Source organism: Echinops telfairi, unplaced genomic scaffold, assembly GCF_000313985.2.
Source record: "Echinops telfairi isolate 266 unplaced genomic scaffold, ASM31398v2 ScPeMD7_7475;HRSCAF=8513, whole genome shotgun sequence".
In the NCBI taxonomy this organism is placed as follows: domain Eukaryota; kingdom Metazoa; phylum Chordata; class Mammalia; order Afrosoricida; family Tenrecidae; genus Echinops; species Echinops telfairi.
In genome coordinates this window covers 8,714,198-8,733,493 of record NW_022111379.1, presented here as the reverse complement: position 1 = coordinate 8,733,493, position 19,296 = coordinate 8,714,198, and the positions used below count along the sequence as shown (strand labels likewise).

Here is a 19,296-nt window from a genome sequence, read left to right as displayed (position 1 = left end):
GCACAGCAGATACAAGGGGCTACCAAAAATTCATGGTAAATGGAATGAAAATATGATGGAGTTTTCCCAGGAACTTTTGAAACTCCCTCATACTACCATCCCCTCCCACCTGGCTGAGTCTCAGAGCCTGCCCCACACTTCTGAGGCACCTCACAGAGCAGGCAGGGCTGTTGGGGCTCAGTGTTCTTGGCTGAAGCTGCCATCTTACATTGCTACAGTGTGGCTTTACAAAGGGATTTTCATATATTGCAGGTATTCCTTGACCTTATAAAGAAGGCAAGGAACTTTGGTGGCACTGAGGATTAGGCTTGGGCTGCTAACCACAAGGTCATTGGCTCAAAACCACCAGCGACTTCAAGGGAGAATGATGAGGCTGTTTGCAGTCTTGCAAACCTTATCTAGACTTGCTATGAATTAGAATGCACTCGATGGCAGTGTGTTGTTTTGTTTTGCTTGTTAGTTGGTTTGATATGAAGAAAGTCTGAGCTATTATCCCCACTTTTCAGGTAAGAAGACTGAGGTTGAAGAAATAGCAGGATCTATGACTCATTTCCCCATCAAGTGTGCTCTTGGCTTCACTGAGAGGCCCTGATGACCTAGCCACTCATTTAGTCTAGCCTCAGGGTGTCATACCTACCTGGGCTCCGAAACACGCTGGGATTGTATGCAGAATGTGACCTATGTGCATTTGTTTCTGAGGTGAGAGGACCCCTGGCTTTTCACAAGCCTCCTGCACTCATGTGTAGCCTTGGATCTCTGGAAGACCCACAGGTCTAGGTAGAGCATGCCACTGGGGCTGTCGACTCAGTGAAGATCCTGCTGAAGGATAGGTCATCATCCTGTCAGTGCTTATCACCTCTATGTCCATTTGCAGGAGCTTTCCAATTACAAAATTCTTCCATGATTTTTACAAATACCTTATTACATTGGTGGCGATATTCGCATTTCATATTTAAAGGAACTATTCAAAGTCTTGTGTGTTTCAGTGGGGAGGTACTGACTCTCAAAATCCTAGATGGCAGTTCAGTGAATCCGACATTGTTTAAAATTGTGTCTCACCATGGTCTCTAACAGTTAATGAACTTAGTCTGGCCTGCCCCATCAATACACAGTATCTTTCCCCTCATACTCTAGTTAAGCAGCTAATTTGTAATTGATTGGGGTTTTCCGGGGGGGGGGGGGGGGTATTTTTATTATTTTTAAGGGAGATTTTCATTATGCTGAACTTTCCCCAGTGTTCAAAATATCCAAGATTTAAGGGCTAACAACTCTATAATATTTGCTCATTCTTAAGTCCACACTTAAGCATATCACTCTTCGTTCTAGTTTGCTGGAAGGAAGGACAGATTGGTTTCTTTTTCATTGCCTTCTCCAGTGAACATTTCTGTTCTGTTACTCATTTTATTTGAAAGGTCTGATTTTTTTTGTTGTTTCTTAACGACCTTGGATTCCAAGGCAGGTTTCATTTCAGATGTAAAGGCTCTTTCTTCCAGCCTTTTGTGAAGCGGTGCTGAAGTTTCCTGCCCGTGGCCGGTTTAGCATTTTTTCTGTGAGGAAACAGAATAATAGCTAACATTATTGAGTACTTACCTGTGTGCACTGCACCTGTTTATGGGGCTTCTTCGTCATTCTCATGTAATCCTCGTAGTAACTCTAGAAAGGAGCCGCTATGACTCGCCCCATTTTACAGATTAGGGAGAAAAACCTCAGAGGTTAGGCCACTTGCCCAAGGTTACACAGTTAGTGACAGACCCTGATTGTGAACCCAGGCAGTCTGATTTTAGAATATTCTGCCTTTAATCAATAAACGGTGTGCTCTCCTTGTTTCTCTAAAGCTGAAGGCCAGCTCCTATGTACCAAGCAGAATTCTAGAAGCTGTTTTGGATGAGAGTGATTTCAGAATAAAAGGGGGAGGGTGGGGTAGGGGCACCCTGGTTTAGAAGCCAGTGAGGGAGATCTTTTTTTTCCTTTCTCTTAAATTGGCATTTACTGGGCATCTGCAAAGGAAGATATTTTTTTAAATCATTTTATTAGGGCTCATACAACTCTTATCACAATCCATACACACATCAATTGTGTAAAGCGCATTTGTACATTCATTGCCCACATCATTCTCAAAACATTTTCTCTCCACTTAAATCCCCGGCACTAGGTCCTCATTTTCCCCCTCCCTCCCTGTTCCCCCCTCCCTCATGAGCCCTTGATAGTTTATATATTGTTATTTTGTCATATCTTACCCTGTCCGACATCTCCCATCATTTCTGCCTAACAGAGGAAGCTTCAAGAGTAGCAGATTTGGATCTGGAAAATGCTTTGTAATTAATTGCTGCCATCTGTATGGTGATAAGACTCACTCATTTGCCTCCTTCCTACTACAAGAGTACGACTACCCCATGTTCAAGCAGTCCCAGGGCCTCAGGCCTAGCCCTTCCCATGGTTGGTAGGCATGGGGTAGGTACTTACAGACTTGTGGCCTGCCTTCTGGTGGGCTAGAGCAGGGACAGACAAGCTGCTGCTTGCATACACCTCAGGGCTAGGCAGGCCAGGCCGTCCAGGAGCCTGTGGGTGTGTGCGAGTCTGACAGTAGCAGCATGCAGACAGACCCTGTGACCAGAGGCTGCATGTTGGTCGGGTCTTGCTGAGGCTGATGATTTTAGAGTGTGTTAGCGATGCTCTGTGTCCTTGGCTGTCATTTCTTCTGCACTGCAAGGCATGAAGGAGTGCACAGCATGAGCCACCCACAGGGAACAGTAGAAGCGAGGGCCTTGAAGGGAGCAGCTGTTTAATAATCCCCCCCCCCCAAAAAAAGGGGTGATAATAGTAGGCTAGATTTGAAGGCTTGACCTTGGCAGTAGTCAGTTGAGGGAGAAGGGAGAGAAGCTGGAGGAACAGAGAATCTCCTTGTGTTAAAAACCACCCCACTGGTGTGGGGCTCAGCTAGCCTTTGGGGCGTCTTGCTTCAGCAGGGTTTATGTGAGATTGAGGCTCTCCTGCTCTGTACTCCCTCTTCGTTCTCACCCTCTGTGCAGAGCAACACTCCCAGGTCTGCTGCCAGAGAGTGCCTCTTTTTCTCCGCCTGCTAGCCCCAGCTGTCCGCCTCGCCCATCCCCCACCCCACGCAGGCACTTTGGTATTGCTCGACTCCCCATTTCTCTGCATCTCTTTTTTGGGTGCTCTGCCTGCCACCTTCAGCTGTTAGCCCCTCCTCCCCAAAGCCATTCGCCCCCATGAAGCTCTCCCCTCCCATCACTGGAGCCCAATACTGAAATTAGTACTTGGTGGAAATGGTTTTAGGTCTGAGCACAGTCACGGATGAGCTGGGCGGATTTTATGGGGGTGGGAAGGAGAGAGGGGCCACTTTTCTGTAACAGAGTATTCGAAAATCCACCATGCACCCTGATGGGGAATTGCTGTAGATGCCTTGCTGCCCTCCGGGTGGCGCCAAACATCAGGCAGGGTGTGCTCCAGGTGAGGGCTGTGTTTGTTGAAGCCCTGGGCGGCCCGGTGAGCCCTGGCTCTGGAGCTGCCTGCCTTCTGCTGTGTGACCTGCTGCTGCTCTTCTCCTGAAACGAGCTAATTTGGGATAGCTAATGAGGTAGATGGTTGCTAATAGCTTTCCCTTGCTAATTGTGATTTCACAGTGCTGTGTGGAGGTGCGCCCCCCCCTCCCCCAATCTCCTGCTGCTTGGTGGGGAAAGGGATCTGTTTTCATGGTTTCAGCTGTGTTCAACTGTCAAGGAATCACCTACGTGTTCAGCTGTCAAGGAATCCCCTAGCTGGATTAAGAACTAGGAAATCTGGGGTCTAGCCTCAGTTCCTAGAGAAGTAAGATCTTGGGCAAGCCCGGGTCCTGTTTCGGTATCTGTCCTCTGAACATTTTGGAGTTGCATGAACAAAATGACAGAATGAATGTGGAGGAGACTTGTCAACTGTTGAGTGTTTTAAGACTGTAAGGTGCTGCCCTCCAGCCTCTGACCAGAACACTAGAGAATTACCTTCCTCCTAGGAAGCAGGCCATGTGACACCGGGTCAGAACCAGGGGTCTAGGTGGGGACAGCCTGGCCTCCAGAGCCAGCCAGCTTCTGTCTCCTGCCACTCCCCACTCTCCACATGCAGCTGCTTCAGGAAAGCTCTGCCTCCACTCCCCTCGCTCCTTGAATAAGATTATATCTGGCTGCAGGCGTCAGTGCCCCAGTGTGTTGTACATTTCACTAGACAACTCCTGGCTTTTTTTGGTGGCTGGAAATGATTAATTAATAGGATTAATTAGTAACAAAGCATGCCTATTAACTTGTAAATACCTACAGAAGAACTGTTCCCAGCCTATGAAGACACAGTGATTGCTGTTGTGGAAAGTGGATTCTGGACCTTGGACAGGGTGTTTAGCTTTTGACATCTTAGTTCCTACATCTGTAAGATTATAGTCGCACCCATTTCATAAGCCGTCTGTGAGGATTAGTGACATAATGAATGTAAAGTGCTTGACATACTGCCAAACACATGTAACAGAATGTTACCCACTGGTTGATAAACAAGGTTACTAACAACTGCTACCAATAGCAACAACAGTAACAGCTACCAATAAATGGTAACAGCTAAACGTATGCATCCCTTGATGCCTATAATACTTTCTCTGAAGGTGAGTACACCCAGCACCACCCACCGAAACGCCCCCAACTGTTTGTCCTGCAGAACCCAAGGGTCTGTCCTTTGCCGTACCTGAGTATATCCCACTCGGAGTCCAGTGCTACAGTGGTCTGGGCTTGAGGCCTTTGGGACCATTCAAACTAAACACAAAGTAGTACCCCATAAACAAAAACAACCACTGTCAATGAGTCCATTCCAACCCATATCACCCTATAGAACAGTGGTTCCTAACCTTTCTAATGCCTCGACTCTTTCATACAGTTCCTCATGTTGTGGTGACACCCCCCCCAACATAAAATTATTTTTTGTTGCTATTTCATCAGTGTCATTTTGCTACTGTTATGAATCTGGCGACCCCTGTGAAAGGGTCGTTCGACCCCGCAGGTTGAGAACCGCTGCTCTAGAACAAACTAGGATTGTTCCTTAGAAAGCTAGCCCTCCCACCTTTCTCAGAGTTGGCGGGTGGATTTGAGCCCCTGATTTTCCTGTTACTCGCCCAATGCTTACTAATTGCTGGTCCAGCAGAGCGCCCTTGAAACCATTACCACCCCCAAAAGCCCACTGCCATCAAATTGATTCCAACTTACAGCAGCACCCTGTCTACAGTCTCCAAGGCTGTGCATGAGAGTTGCTTTCCCTGAATCACAAAACGGAACATCCTCTCAGGTGGCCACCAGTGCAAATACTATCCTCAGAGGTAGCATGGCCAGATAAGCAATGGGTACCTGTAAAGGGGGGAGGGGCTACAAAAAGTTTATGGGAAAATGGAACGAAAAAACATTTTGCCGTGAGCTTTCTGAATCGACCTCATGGTGTTACGACCTTCGAAGAGAGTACAGAAAGATATTAATTGTTGTTTTCAGAATTTTTCCCCTGTTATTTATATTCAGCTTTATTTTTGATCATTTTATTGGGAGGTCTTACAGTTCTTAATACAATGCATGCATCCATTGTGTCAAGCACATTTGTACATATGTCGCCATCATTTTCAAAACATTTTCTTTTTACTTGAGCCCTTGATATCATAGCTCATTTTCACCTTTCCCACCCTCCCTCATGGATCCTGGATAATTTATACTTTTTTTTTTCATGTCTTAGACCAAACACTTGTCTTTCACCCACTTTTCTGTTGTTCGTCCCCCTAGGAGGGGGTTACATATTAATCATTGTGATCGGTTCCCCCTTTCTTAATGAGCTGGTTTAAGTATACATCAAATAACGTAGTGATTCAAGGAACGTTTCTGATGTCGACTCATTTTTCTCCTCAGAAATGGAAAATTAAGCAGCATTCCTTCCTCCTTCCCTCCTCTTCTTGCGTACTGGTGGTGCCAGCTTGGGTGTCTGACGTGGTTCTGCCCAGTGGGGGAAGTGTCCAGGCAGTTTCCCAGCCATCTCCGGTGCTGGGCTGTGGGATTGCCCTGGAATTAGTGAACTCTGTGCAGTTCTGAACAGACTTGCAGACACTGACTGCTTTTATGTTGGTGCTGCTGCAAGATTGATAGACACGCTGAAGTATAAACCTTTGAAGCATAACTCAGGAAGGAAAAAAGAATGCAAACCAAGCCTAGTAACAAATGTTGCAGGGCATCACTAAGGGCATGTTTGCGAGACTAGCACTCCTCAAGCTCATAGAGAATGTGAGAGGAAAAACCATTTGTGATTCCCATGTGCTACCTCTCTAAGGATTTCTGGGTTTCCTGTGTTCTCTGGGGATGGACCCAGTGGTGAAATGAATGCGGCCAGCTCCTGTCCCTGCTCCCTCCCTGGTAGTTGGCTTGCCGCCTAACAGGTGGGCAGATAGATGGCAGTGTGCAGGCCTGACTGCCAACATGGCTCCTTAGGCCCTACTCTATGGGGAGTGAGCACTTCAAGCAGGGTGTGGCTTTTCTTTGTTGCAATTCTAAAACTTGTTGGTGTCTGAGAGTTGTAACACTTTGTCTTTGTGGAGGGCTCTGGGAGATAGTTCTTAACCAGGAACTGACACTGGATATGAAGAGGTGGTATAGAATGGTCTTTTTAAGGCGGAACACTTCATCTCAGCCTGCTAATGCTCACTCCTGCCCTTACCAGACCTCAACCTTTCATTCACTGAAAGACTCCAGTTCATGTTGGGAGGTCTTGACCTCTATTATCCTTTTTACCATTCTTGGAGTCTGGTGTCCTTGTAGTTACGTCTTGGGCTGCTAACTACAAGGCCAGCAATTCAAGTCCACCAGGTAAAGAGCTACAGACTTGGAAACCCACAGCGGCAGTTCTACCCTGTCCTACAGGGTCTCTGAGTCGGCAGTGAGTTTGGTTTGGTGTTAGTTACCGTTCTTGGGGGCTCTGGTGGTACAGACAGTTCATACCCTCAGCTGCTAACCACAAGGTTTTAGTCCACCTAGAACTTTGGAAGAAAGGCCTGGCTGTCTACTTTCAAAATACCAGCCACTGGGAACCCTATGAAGAACCAATCACCTCTCACACACCAGGGCTTTTCCTGAGTCATAGCAGACTGAGTGGCATCTGTGTTTATTTTATTTATTTGTTAACTTTTACTACTTTTAGTTTCATGGAGTGGGGTTTATCTCCCAAAGTGTTGATATAAACAGAAACATCTCCATTTCCTACCCTCCATTTTTAACCAGCCTGGCGATACGTCCTTGGCTTTTGAACAAAAGGAAAATTGCTTGAGTTGATTCATCCACCTCCTCTGGGATGTTCTCTGTCTGATGCTGGCAGGTCCTGGCCCCACTCTGTTCACTGCAGAGGGGCAGGCATGGATCATGAGCCAGACTTTCCAAGGGAAGTTGCCCTGCCACTGACAGTACCCTTTTTCTTTTTTTATCATTTTATTAGGGGCTCTTACAACTCTTATCACAATCCATACATACAGCAATTGTGTAAAGCACATTTGTACATTCTTCATCATTCTCAAAATGATGCCCTCATCATTCTCAAAACATTTGCTCTCCACATAAGCCCCTGGCACCAGCTCCTCATTTTTTCCCCCTCCTTCCCCACTTCCCCTTCCCTCATGAACCCTTGATAATTTATAAATTATTATTTTGTCATATCTTGCCCTGTCGGACGTCTCCCTTCACCTACTTTTCTGTTGTCTGTCCCCCAGGGAGGAGGTCACATGTATATCCTTGTAATCGGTTCCCCGTTTCCAACCCACTCTCCCTCTATGCTCCCAGTATCGCCACTCACACCACTGGTCCTGAAGGGATCATCCGCCCTGGATTTCCTGTGTGTCCAGTTCCTATCTGAACCAGTGTACATCCTCTGGTCTAGCCAGACTTACAAGGTAGAATTGGGATCATGATACTGAGAATTGGGATCATGATACTGGGGCAGGGGGAGGGAGGGAGGAAGCATTTAGGAACTAGAGAAAAGTTTGGGTTTTTGTGGTGGTTATATAACTATTTTTTTTAAACATTTTATTAGGGGCTCATACAACTGTTATCGCAATCCATACACACATCAATTGTGTAAAGTGCATTTGTACATCATTCTCAAAACATTTTCTCTCCACTTAACCCCCCGACATTAGGTAAAAGTTGTATTTTTCATCGTTGGTACATGGCACCCTGTCTGGCTCGTCTGCTCCCCGAGACCGCTCTGCAAGGGGATCTCCAGTGGCCTACTAATGGACTTTGGGTCTCCACTTCGCCCCCCCCCTCCCCCACAGTACCCTTTTTTAGTTGCCTGGCACCTTAGGACACTGACCAGACTGGCTAGGCCTGCCCCACAAGCCTGAGGTAGAGTGGATGGGTGGGAGAGCATGCTTGCACTGGGTTTTGTTTTTCTGTGACTCCAACCAAACTAGCCTGGGGTTTTCCGACTCTTTCTGCCAATGCCGTGGTGGTTCATGGAAGTGTAACCTGAGTGGACTGGGGGCAGGTGGAAGTGAGCATCCTCTGCAGTTCTTGGGCAGCATCTCAGTGCTGGAGGAGGCCTCGCTGTCACCTGAGAGTTTGTTGAGCTGGCTTCTGGCAGCCAATGGGATTATAATAGGAAAGCCTACCAGGACATGTTTCTAGTGGTGTGGACTGCTGGGATGATGGCTTCATTCACTGGCAGTGAGTTGGGTTGCGGTTACTGACGGGTCCAGTCCTGAGAGGCCCTGTGATGATCCTCACTGTGGTTGGAAGCAAACCACCCCTCTTCTCTCCCCTCCCCCTGTGCCTTAGGGCCTACACTCAGGTATATACTCCCTAGTCACAGACAACTGGGCTGTGGGCCTTATACCCAGGGACAAGTAGGATGCCGGGAAAGTCTGAGCTAAACATCCATTAACCTTTCCAGCCTGAATCCCAAGAGAAGCTGCCCATAAGTCAGTTAACATTCCTTGCCCAGGCTCACAAAGACATTATGTGTCTACCAAGTGTTTACCCTTCCCGAAAAGAGGGCCTGACTTGGTATAGAAACCTGCCGCTGCTTCCGGTTATCTTTCATCACTTGCCTGAGTTTGGAAAGGTAACGGTGTGTGCTCTGAGAAAGAGGCTTCCCTGGAGCCCATGACTTTCTCCTCCTTCCAGCCAGGCCCTTGCTCAGCGCTTTCCAGGGGGCTTGCTTCTGCCTGGCCGGCACGGGACTGCCCCAGCTTGTGACCAGCCTGCCTTTGCTTCATAAGCTTCCCAGGACGGTTCTTCTCAGAGCTTGTATGAATTGCTATTACTGTCTCTCTATAGTTTAAAAATGAATCCGTTTTTGTTCTTTGCAACTCATTTGCTTTTATTTTTTTCCCTTTTTCTTTTCTTTTTGTTAAATTACTATTAATACCTGTTGATTCTTTTTTTTTTTTTTTTTTCTGATTGGCCTGTCACTGCATTCCTGCTCCCCCTCCCTCTAGCTGGGTTTGTCAAGTCGCCCATGTCAGAAACTAAGCTCACGGGGGACGCCTTTGAGCTGTACTGTGACGTGGTCGGGAGCCCCACGCCAGAGATCCAGTGGTGGTACGCGGAAGTCAACCGGGCAGAGTCTTTCAGACAGCTGTGGGACGGTGCTCGGAAGCGCCGTGTCACCGTAAACACCGCCTACGGGTCAAACGGCGTGAGTGTGCTGAGAATTACCCGGCTCACCTTGGAGGACTCTGGGACTTACGAGTGCAGGGCCAGCAACGACCCCAAGAGGAATGACTTGAGGCAAAACCCCTCCATAACATGGATTCGAGCCCAGGCCACCATAAGCGTCCTGCAGAGTGAGTCCAGCACCCTACAGTAGTGGTACTGTAGTCATTAGAGGTGGCCCGATGCACCTTCCCCTGCTTCCTCTCCCTCTTCCCCTATATAATCACTTTCCCCACCCCTTGTCTTCATTTTGTTTTGTTTGTTTTTTTTCTTTTCAAACCCACGATCCTTCCGGTTGTAGTGTATAAAAACATGTGCGGTGACTTTTTCCCCTCCCCACCTCCTCTGTCTCTCTACTTCATTCACCCCCCACGCCCACCCCCATCCCTTCTCTGTGTCTTTCTCCTCAGGAACAAAGAACTGGGGGGATCCAGGACTGTCCAAATTCAACTGTGTTGGGCAGAAGTAGAAGTAGGGGAGGGAGAACTGGGGAAGTTTTACTTAAAAAAAAAAAAAAGTTACAACCTTTTCTAAAAGTAGGCAGTGTGGAGCAGGGTAGTGTTGAAATGGTTTCTCCCCCTTTACTTTTGTACTAGGTTTCCTGCTCTCCCTTGGCAGATTTCTTCTCCGGTGCCTTTCTGTGTTTGCTTCTCTCCCTAGTCTAACAACTTTGTATTTCTCCTGTGCACCTGTCTGAAGCTCTCTGAGTAGCCGCCTTCACCTCTGGTTTGTGGGTTTCAGTTTGTGTCTGCCTCGCCCTTCCCTCCGTGTGACTTGGTGTCATCTTGTGTAGTGGGAATGTGGCCATGGGCGCAGTGTGGTGGTGTGTTGTGGTTGCTGGGGGGGGCATGCATGCTTGAATTGTCCCATAGTTCCAGCTGTTTCTCTCCTGAAGCAATGGCTCGCGCTTCTCTCTGACCACAGTCCTCCACTGTCGCAGCCCGTCTCACTGGCCCTGCTCGTTCGAGCCTCCTGGTCTCATAAAAGCAACAGTTGGAGGTTTGCCCTGTGCTTCTTTAGAGGAGAGGAGCCAGGTGACACCTAGTTGCAAGGTAGATATATATATTTTAAGGCCTGCTCGCTTGAGTGACTGGGTGAGTGGAGCTGGCTCAGGAGCCGTTCCTTCATCGATGCTAGTAGGTCCAAGTGAGATCTCAGCCATAGCAGCATTTTGTTGGCACTTCCCTCCTTGGAAAGTGACTCACGAGCAGTCGAAAAGAAAGGAAGTGGGAAGCCCCCAACCAGCCAGTGCTGTCAACGGGGAAACTAGCTCCACATCACACCTGGTTCTCGTTGAGAAGTTGCTAAAAGGCTAACTCAAGAAGTATTGCTAGTAGAGTTCCAGTTCATTCATGCACAGGTCCATGCCAAAACATGTCTAAACATGCGGAGGCATCCGTGGATAACTGCAGACAAGTTCTGTCAGTCATACACTGGTCTTAGTCTCTCAAGAGTCCCTTCAAAGACAAGGCCCATCCAAACAGGGGCTTTCAAGGGGGTTTGGTGGACCAGCTAAACTCAAGGCTGAGAGGTCAGCTCAGAAGGTTATGGCAGCTGTTTTTTGGGGATCCCAAAGGTGCAATCTTGATAGATTTTCTCAAAGGACACAGGATGATCAGGGGGGTTATTATGAAGAAACTTAGAAAATGGAAAACTGCATTGGTGGAGGGAAAAGGCCAGTAAACTGTGAAGATTTTTCTTCTCATGGTGCCAATGCACCTGCTTTTTCTTTGAGGTGAGCAGGGGTTGGCTTGCGAGGCTTTCATTGGGCAAAGCCCATACTGCCTTGACAAGTGTATAGACCGAGATAGAGGAGATCCTGAGAAACACCAGCTCCCACTCTAATATTTTCTTGCCATGAATGTTTCCATGATTTCTGTAGCAATACGTTTGACTTCTAGTGTCTAATGGAAAGATCCTTGAGATTCTTCACCGGCTCTGCAAGGACTCAGTGAGCGCTTGCTCTCAAGATCCAAGCTTAACAAACTGATGGATTTAGTGAGAATACACAGAAGTGGTAAAATTACATTTAAGAGGAAGACTTACACAGATTTGGACTCAGACTCCAAATCTGTATTCTGTCACAGAAATTAATAAATATGGACTTGCTTCTTGAGGCAGCTCAGAGGCTCTCCCTGTGAAGAAGAGGCCTGGAGGTGAGCAGGAAGGGCTGTTACAGGGATTCTGTGGACTCAGAGCGCCTGCTTCTGGAAAGGGGAAGAGAAACCCTGTCTGTGTGGAAATGGGGAACATTAACCCAGCAATCTTTCTCTCTTTTTATTATTATTTTTTTAAACAAATTTTCCCTCGCACGCCTCCTTTTCCTGCCCCCCTTGCTCCTTTCCTTAGAAAACAGAATTACCCAGATGGCCACAAAGGTCTGTAGAGGGTTTTAGACATGGACTAGGCTGGGCATTTGGTTCTGTGGACTTTCAGGAGCCTGACTTACAGCTCGAAAGGCAATATCCGAGGACTAGAAAGAAGATGTGACTTTGGGGTACCCACATACCAACCTGAAGAAAGAGCTAGTGTCCCCTTGGGTCAGTGGGAAGTAGGCCTCCTAGCTTAGGGATATTTACATGTAATTGATCCAGACCCTGGCACAGACTGCCCTACCTGTCAATTCTAGCCCTACTGCTTTGCTTTCCCTTCTAAAATCTCTCTGAATTCAACTCTAATTGGACCGTTTGATCTTAGCATCCCCAAGGACGGCAGCTCCTAGGGGAGAATTGAAGTCTTCGGTCTAGAATGACAGCGTAGGGCAGGCATTACCAATGTGCAGCATGTTCCTCCTGGTCCGCATGGTGGCCAGGGCAAGGACCTCCTCCCTGCTGCCTCTAAACGGGAGTCGGTGGGCTTTGCCTAAGCGTTCATCTCTTGCATTTTCACTGCGCAGCCCCAGGAAAGAGAGCCCCACTTTCATGCTGGCACAGAGTGCAGATGTGGCATGGACAGAGGCCAGAGAGCTGGGTCCATGGCCTCTGTAGACAGCCATCATGAGAGGCAGGTAACACCCACCCCAACCCTCCTCTTCTGCAGAGTCATAGTTAAACCTACGTGACCCCTTTCTCCCGGCTGACATACTCCCAAATCCTTAACCCTTAAAAGTAAAGCTGCTTTTCTTTGCCTTCTAAGAATTCTTGGTTGACAATCTACCAGGTTGCTTCCATCAGTTTGTTAACCTCCCTAAGCTGCATCGCCATTTGTGGTCATTTGCCTCGCCACAGGTAAGAGTAGCCTTTACTTTGGCCTCCCTGCATTTAAACATCTGGAAGTTCTTGGCCTCATTCTTCTAGTTCCCCCTTTCTCAGTGCAGTCTGAGGGGAAGAACCAGAAGGAGAGTCCCAAGTGGGACAGGAAATGAAATTGGATGATAACCTTTCAGTACAAAAGCCTGCAAGTGTGTTTGGGTTTTAATGTTGCCTTTCTATTTTTAAAATTCCTCTTTTGTACTGGTCTCTCTCTCTCTCACTCGTTTTTGCTTGGTTTTGAGTTCCCCTGGAACTGTGATGCTTTCTGCTGATGGTGTGTGTGCGCCTTCCATTGCAGGGTTCACAGCCGTTCTGCTCAACTTCTTAAGGCCCAGGGACTTGGCTTCTGTCCAGTGTGTTTTGGAAACCATGGGACACCACTGCGCTAACGTGTCTACATGCATCTGCTTCTGTCTTAGTGGCTGCTCTGCCTCCATTATTTGTACATAGAGACCCTGTTTGGTGTTACCAGTAAGGACCAGTGCCGAATGGAAGACAACAACTGTATTTTTGCCAGAGTTGGAACATAGTTAGAACAGATTCATGGACTGGGCAAACCTGAGGATTTTCGGGGTTTTTCTGTTGCAAGTGTCTTAGACGCTGTTGGCTCTACAGCCAGCACAGTTACATCGATGGGAGGGCCCTTGGCATTGCAGCTTCCCAGGGTCCCCCGACAGCCCTGGACGCTCCCCTCTCTAAGATGAGCAAATGGAGGGGAGGGAGGGAGGGAGAGAGGGAGGTCTTCCCCCAGGAGTTTCAGAGTCAGCACTAACAGCATAAAACCTTCCCAGGTAGCTGTCATGGGGCCCAGGACTTTGGAGAAAAGAATGGAAAATAAAAAGGACAACTAACTCCTCATTTGGACCGGGGAAGAGGTTAGCTGAGATCTCACCTGATAACTATTTGAGCAAAGTAGGGAAAGAACCAAGTCAGGAAAAGATTAAAGACAGATAACAACTGTTGAAGACATCATGACTTTAATGCTAGTGATGGCTTTCAAAGTGTATTAAATAAAGGCGAACTTTCTAAAAGTGATGAGTGTGGCTTAAAAAGGTCTACTCAAGTAGGCTATCGTATGTCTGACGGAATGGTCCCAGGTAATCGAGCCCAGGTAGAATCAGGAGGCTGGAGTTACGAACCTTGCACTGGGGTGGAAGGTGGGGGTGGTTCTGGAGTGGGGACAAGGATAGAGAAGAGAACTCTATTGTCAGATGTGCTTTCTAGACTCAGCTTTGTCACGGGTCATAATCGTGGCCTTGAGCGGGGCGTTTCACCTCTCCCGCTCTAAAAGAGCCGGGATTCAGTGAGCTCCAGGACCCATGATGACAACACATTGCACACTGGGTGTGATTAGCTCAGAATAGAATGTGTTTTCAGGAGCAATTCTGGAAAAATATTTGTTTTATTTGGGGAATATGAATGCTGGAATCGATAGGTCCTTCAGACTTCTGCCTTGGCAAAATTCAGGAACCTGTAACAGGCTTCCAGCGGGGAAGCTTAATTTTCAGAATTTACACTCATTTTCTGCATAACTGATGGCCTTGGCTGGTTGACCATAGATGGTTCAGCAGATTTAAATGCGGGAACAGCCCTATGTGTATTATGTAATTATACCTATTACTGTGCCAAGGCCCAGCAACTCCACAGGGAGCTGATGACTTCTATAAATGATAACTGCCTTTGTCTTCAGAACTCCAAGGTGGAGCCTGGTTTTGCTGAACTGCAGCAGACTCGGTTGGTGGTTCTCACATTACGAAAAGGTGGTATTCAAAAGCCTACATGGATTGTTAACCAGTCAAGCCCCTGTAATGCTCCCATTCTCTCACGTCTAGGCCAACTGGTCTTCCAGGCTGTTGTCTGCGCTAGTGGTCATTTGCTTATAATCATTGTTTTTTTTCTTTCTCGACTCTTCTCCAAAGTGGTAAAGTGAAATTCCTCATGTGGTCCTGTCTGCCCTCCCTCTTCTAGTCTCCCCCTCCCACCCCCTCCAGCACTCAGGCCAGGGCTACTGAGGATGGAAGGCTATGGCCCTCTATCACTGTTTACTCTTATTACAGAGCCAAGGATTGTCACCAGTGAGGAGATCACTCTTCACAGCTTCCCTGCTCCCCCCATCACCCTGCAGTGTAACCTCACCTCCAGCTCTCACACCCTTACACACAGCTATTGGACAAAGAACGGGGCAGAACTGACGGCCACTCGTAAGAATGCCAGCAACATGGAGTACAGGTGAGAGGGACCAGCAGCGGTGGGCACGTGGAGGGTGGGGTGGGCGGGGTCACTGAGCTAACATACTATTTATAATCTGTTAGCGTGCTCTCTGGGCAGACCACGAGATGAGTGTGACCATGGGAGAGCCTTAATCCAGCGTATCTGGGGTGGTAGCATTGGGGTTTGGGAACCACTTACAGAGCATGGAGGAGAAGGAGAGTTGTGCTCTGTGTCACAGGCTAGTCCATAGGCGTCACAATTAGGATGTCAGACTCATTCAGTAGTTTGAGGAATCAGATAGAAATCTGTGCTGGGACTCTTTAAGTCATCTCTCTACTGGTGGATTCCCTGGAGAATGACCTTTTAGAAATGTGTGAAAGCATCCTTGGCTCCCTGGTGGTTCAAACAGTTAAGCACTTGACTGCTAACTGACCTGAGAAGTGAGTGGCTGGAATTTACCCCGAGGCACCGCTAAAGAAAGGCCTGGGCGGCCTGCTCCTGACAGCCCTGGGGGAACAAACTCTTCTGAGGGACCCACAATTAGACTCATCTGTAAGGGGAAGGACAGATAAGCAGCCACATGAGATCACAAGCAGCATTTTCCCAAGGACAAAGTTCAGAAGGGTTAGGAGAGGAGAGAGATGTGGGGTCAGCAGTGTTACATTGTAGGGATTGTAACCAATGGTAGGACACAAATGTGTATGAATTGTTAAATGGAAACAGTTGTTCTGTAAACCCTCACTTAATTCACACACACACACACACACACACACACACACACACACACACACACACACGACTAGAAAAACCTAGGAGGGCAGTTTTAATGGCACACTGGTCACTGTGAGTTGAAATGGATTCAGTGACACCTACCAACAACAGTGTACCGGAGTTGTATCTTAGTTGTGACAATACATTCACAGTGGGGAAAGTGGGTGTGTGGGAGCTCTTTGCAACTTTTCTATAAATCTAAAATTATTCCAAAATAAAGTTTATTTTGAAAAGGACAGTGGACAGTATTGTCACATAGATGAATCTCAAGACATTTTGCTAGTTCAAGAAGGCTCTAGGATTATTTATATATATATATACATACACACACACACACATATATATATACACACATATATATGTATGTATGAAAAATATTAAGAAATGAACTTCCCCAGGGAGCACAGTTCTACTCTTTACATATATGGGTCTCCATGAAACTTAGTTTTAAAGATCATCACCTGATTAAGGCCAGTAGATACAGCCTTTGGGAGGGGGTTGTTTGCTGCTGGCATTAACCTGCATCCACAAGATTTGATGTTGACCTTTCAGCTTAGTTTGTTGGATTGTAGGTGGATTTAGTGGATCGGCCACTCCTGCTTGGCAGGCAGGTGCTGTGTGAGGCCAGAGAGCACAGAGTGGGCCAGTGTGAGGGTAGCCCATGGGAGCCTGGCCATGTCCACTTCCTACAGCCCCGTCACTCCTGCATGCAGTCAGGGTCTCTGCACAGCTCTCTGCCAGGACGGGTTCCTGCTAATCCAGTCCTTCATTTGTTCCTTCACCCTCTGCTGTCCTCGATGCCCCTAAACAAACAGTGCCCACCCTCGCTGAACTCACTGCCTTGGGGAGATAGAAAAGTAATCAAGGACTCACATAAGTGCATGACACATTGTGATAGGTGCTCTTATAAAGACGTATGGGGGCAGAATGAGGGGGAGAGTGTGATGACGTTTAGAGAAGGGTTGGAGGAAGTGACACATGAGCCAAGACCTGGTGGGAAAGAGTTAGCTGGACAGTGATGAGAAGAGCATTCTATGGGAGGGAACAGCTTGTGTGCGGACGCTGAGGCAGGAAGACACTTGGCACTCAGAAAATCTGAAAGGGCACCAGCATAGCCAGAAGGTGGCGAGGGAGGAGGGCTCAGGCCATTTGCGAGGAGAATTGCGTCTGGCTGCCGTCCCTCTGGCTGATGCTCTGTCAGCTGACTGTTTTCCTGTCACACTTGGAATCCTGGGAGCGAGAGGGCTTAGGGAAGGGGTAGTGCTAACAAACAAGGCAGGAAGAGCAGATGTAGCAAATGAGGTCTATAGAGAAGGCCAGAAAAAAGGCTTGCTGCTGTTCTGGCTCTGGGTTATTTCACCAGAGCCCCCAAGTGAGCCATTAGGCTTAGAGTACACAGCCCTCGCTTCTGACGGTATGCTTATCCACGCTTACTGTTCCTCATAGGTAGCACACCTGTAGTGTTCCATCTCTGTCTTCCTGGCATCCAGAAAGGAGTGAGGCTTTCCTGTTTGGGGACATAAAGGGAAAGGTTCTGCTGTTACTGAAGGGGAGGGGAGCTGGATTAAGGGCATGGTTTGGAGAGCAGGGTCCCTGGCTGCCCCATCAATGAATTTTTTGTTGTATAATTTGACTTCTCCCAGCTGCCTCACTTGGTTTTTCTTGTCATCCTGACAGGATCGCTAAGCCGAGATCTGATGATTCAGGCGAATACCACTGCGTCTATGTCTTTGAAAGTACCACTAAAGCAAATGCCACCATCGAAGTCAAAGGTACAGTCCTGCAGAGCCTGTGGTGTGAGCCCGTCTCCTCCATAGACGCTGCCTTGGTCTGCGCGCCCAGCATCCGACCTCTTCTTGTTTCGATTGCGAGAGAGAGCCTAGCCTGGCGTTCGGTCCCAGCCCATCATTTACTAGCTGTGTGGCCAGGAGCGAGTTAGTAACTTCTCTCTGCTTTCGCCTCATCATTTGGAAACTGAGCGTATCGGCAGAGCTGACCTCAGAGGTTGGGTAGGAGGATTAGAGTTTATAATAGAGTAAGTTGAACTATCTAAGATAGATGTTTTCCATGTCAGAAATGTTTGGGTATTGGCATTTTCATATAGTTCAACCTTAGAGAAGGCTCTTAGAAACAGATGCAAGCCTGCTACTGTCAATTCCATTCGGACTCAAAGATCACATTGCACAGGGAGACCTGCCCCATGGAGTTTCCAAGGCTATACACCTTTGTTCAAAAACCAACCACTGCATCTTTCTGCCTTGGAGCGGCTGGAGAGTGGGGAGGGAGGTTCTCACTGCCAGACCTGCAGTTGCAGGCCAGCGCTTCCCCACTGAGCCGCCAGCTCCTTGCTCTCAGAGCTGCACCTTACCACTATGGCTGCATAGGTGTGGCCTCCCCAGTGGGCAGGGTGAACGTGGCTGTTTAGGGGTGAGTCATTAGAGTTGGAATAGACATCCTGTGGGCATCTTTAAGATGAGGCTGTGGCCAAAAGGCCCAAGAAGGGCAAAGAGAACTGTGAAAGTTGGAGCTACTTCCCACCATACACGCCAGCTTTCTGGTGCCATTCGAAATAAATGACTGATAAACTAAACCTCTAGTGCAGTTACACACTGAGTGTGTGGCAGAGCTAGCCTGGAACCCCAGCTTTCTGACCCGTAGGCCAGGGTCCTCGTGGGCCAGGGCCCTCTCACTGTTAGCAAGGGACTGAGGGGCTCACTGCTGCTGTTTGAGGTCAGGCTGAAGAGATGAGTTTGGAAGGACGTTCTCCTTCAGTGCCTAGGACGGTCCCTAGAATGTGTAAGGATAAATTTAGGAAGGAGGAAGGGAGTCCATAGTAGCTGTTGAGTTCTTGCTTAATGTATTTGAAAGATTAAAAATGCAGATTCTAGAAAGGCTTAGATACATTCCGAGCTTATTAAATGGAAACTATATCTTTGTGACTGCTCTAACTTGTAAGTTGATGTGAGAACAAGCCAGGGCCTCCTCCTTGAGCTGGCATTTGAGCTTGAAGGCCTGATGGGATTCAGTCTTGGTGGGATGCTCACAGTTCACAAATGGCCTGAGAACCTGGGGTTTGATTTTGTCAGTGACTTTTCTTGGGGAGATCAGGCTTATCTCTATTTTGAAGAATGCTGTATATGTTCAATATGAGAATGAAGAATGTCTAAAAGCATTTAGTTTCTAAAACATTGTGTTAGTCTGGGTAAACTAGGGAAACAAATCCACAGAAACTTGCATATATCAGAGAGAGTTTTATATAAAGGGTAAGTATGTATTAAGAAAGCATCCCAACGCAGTGCTGCCCAAGCCCATAAGTCCAACATTAGCCCATATGTCCAACACCGATCTACAAAGTCCTCCTC

General features: G+C 47.7%; 1 protein-coding gene across 1 annotated transcript in view; it reads left to right on the top strand.

The window, feature by feature from the left end:
- The window catches only part of NPTN (neuroplastin), a 111,891-nt gene that overhangs the window by 68,641 nt on the left and 23,954 nt on the right, over window positions 1–19,296 (top strand). Inside the window, exons 3-5 of the mRNA XM_045285666.1 lie at window positions 9,485–9,832; window positions 15,010–15,181; window positions 17,612–17,706. Coding sequence (XP_045141601.1) covers window positions 9,485–9,832; window positions 15,010–15,181; window positions 17,612–17,706 — 615 coding nt within the window. The remainder of the gene's footprint in view (window positions 1–9,484; window positions 9,833–15,009; window positions 15,182–17,611; window positions 17,707–19,296) is intronic.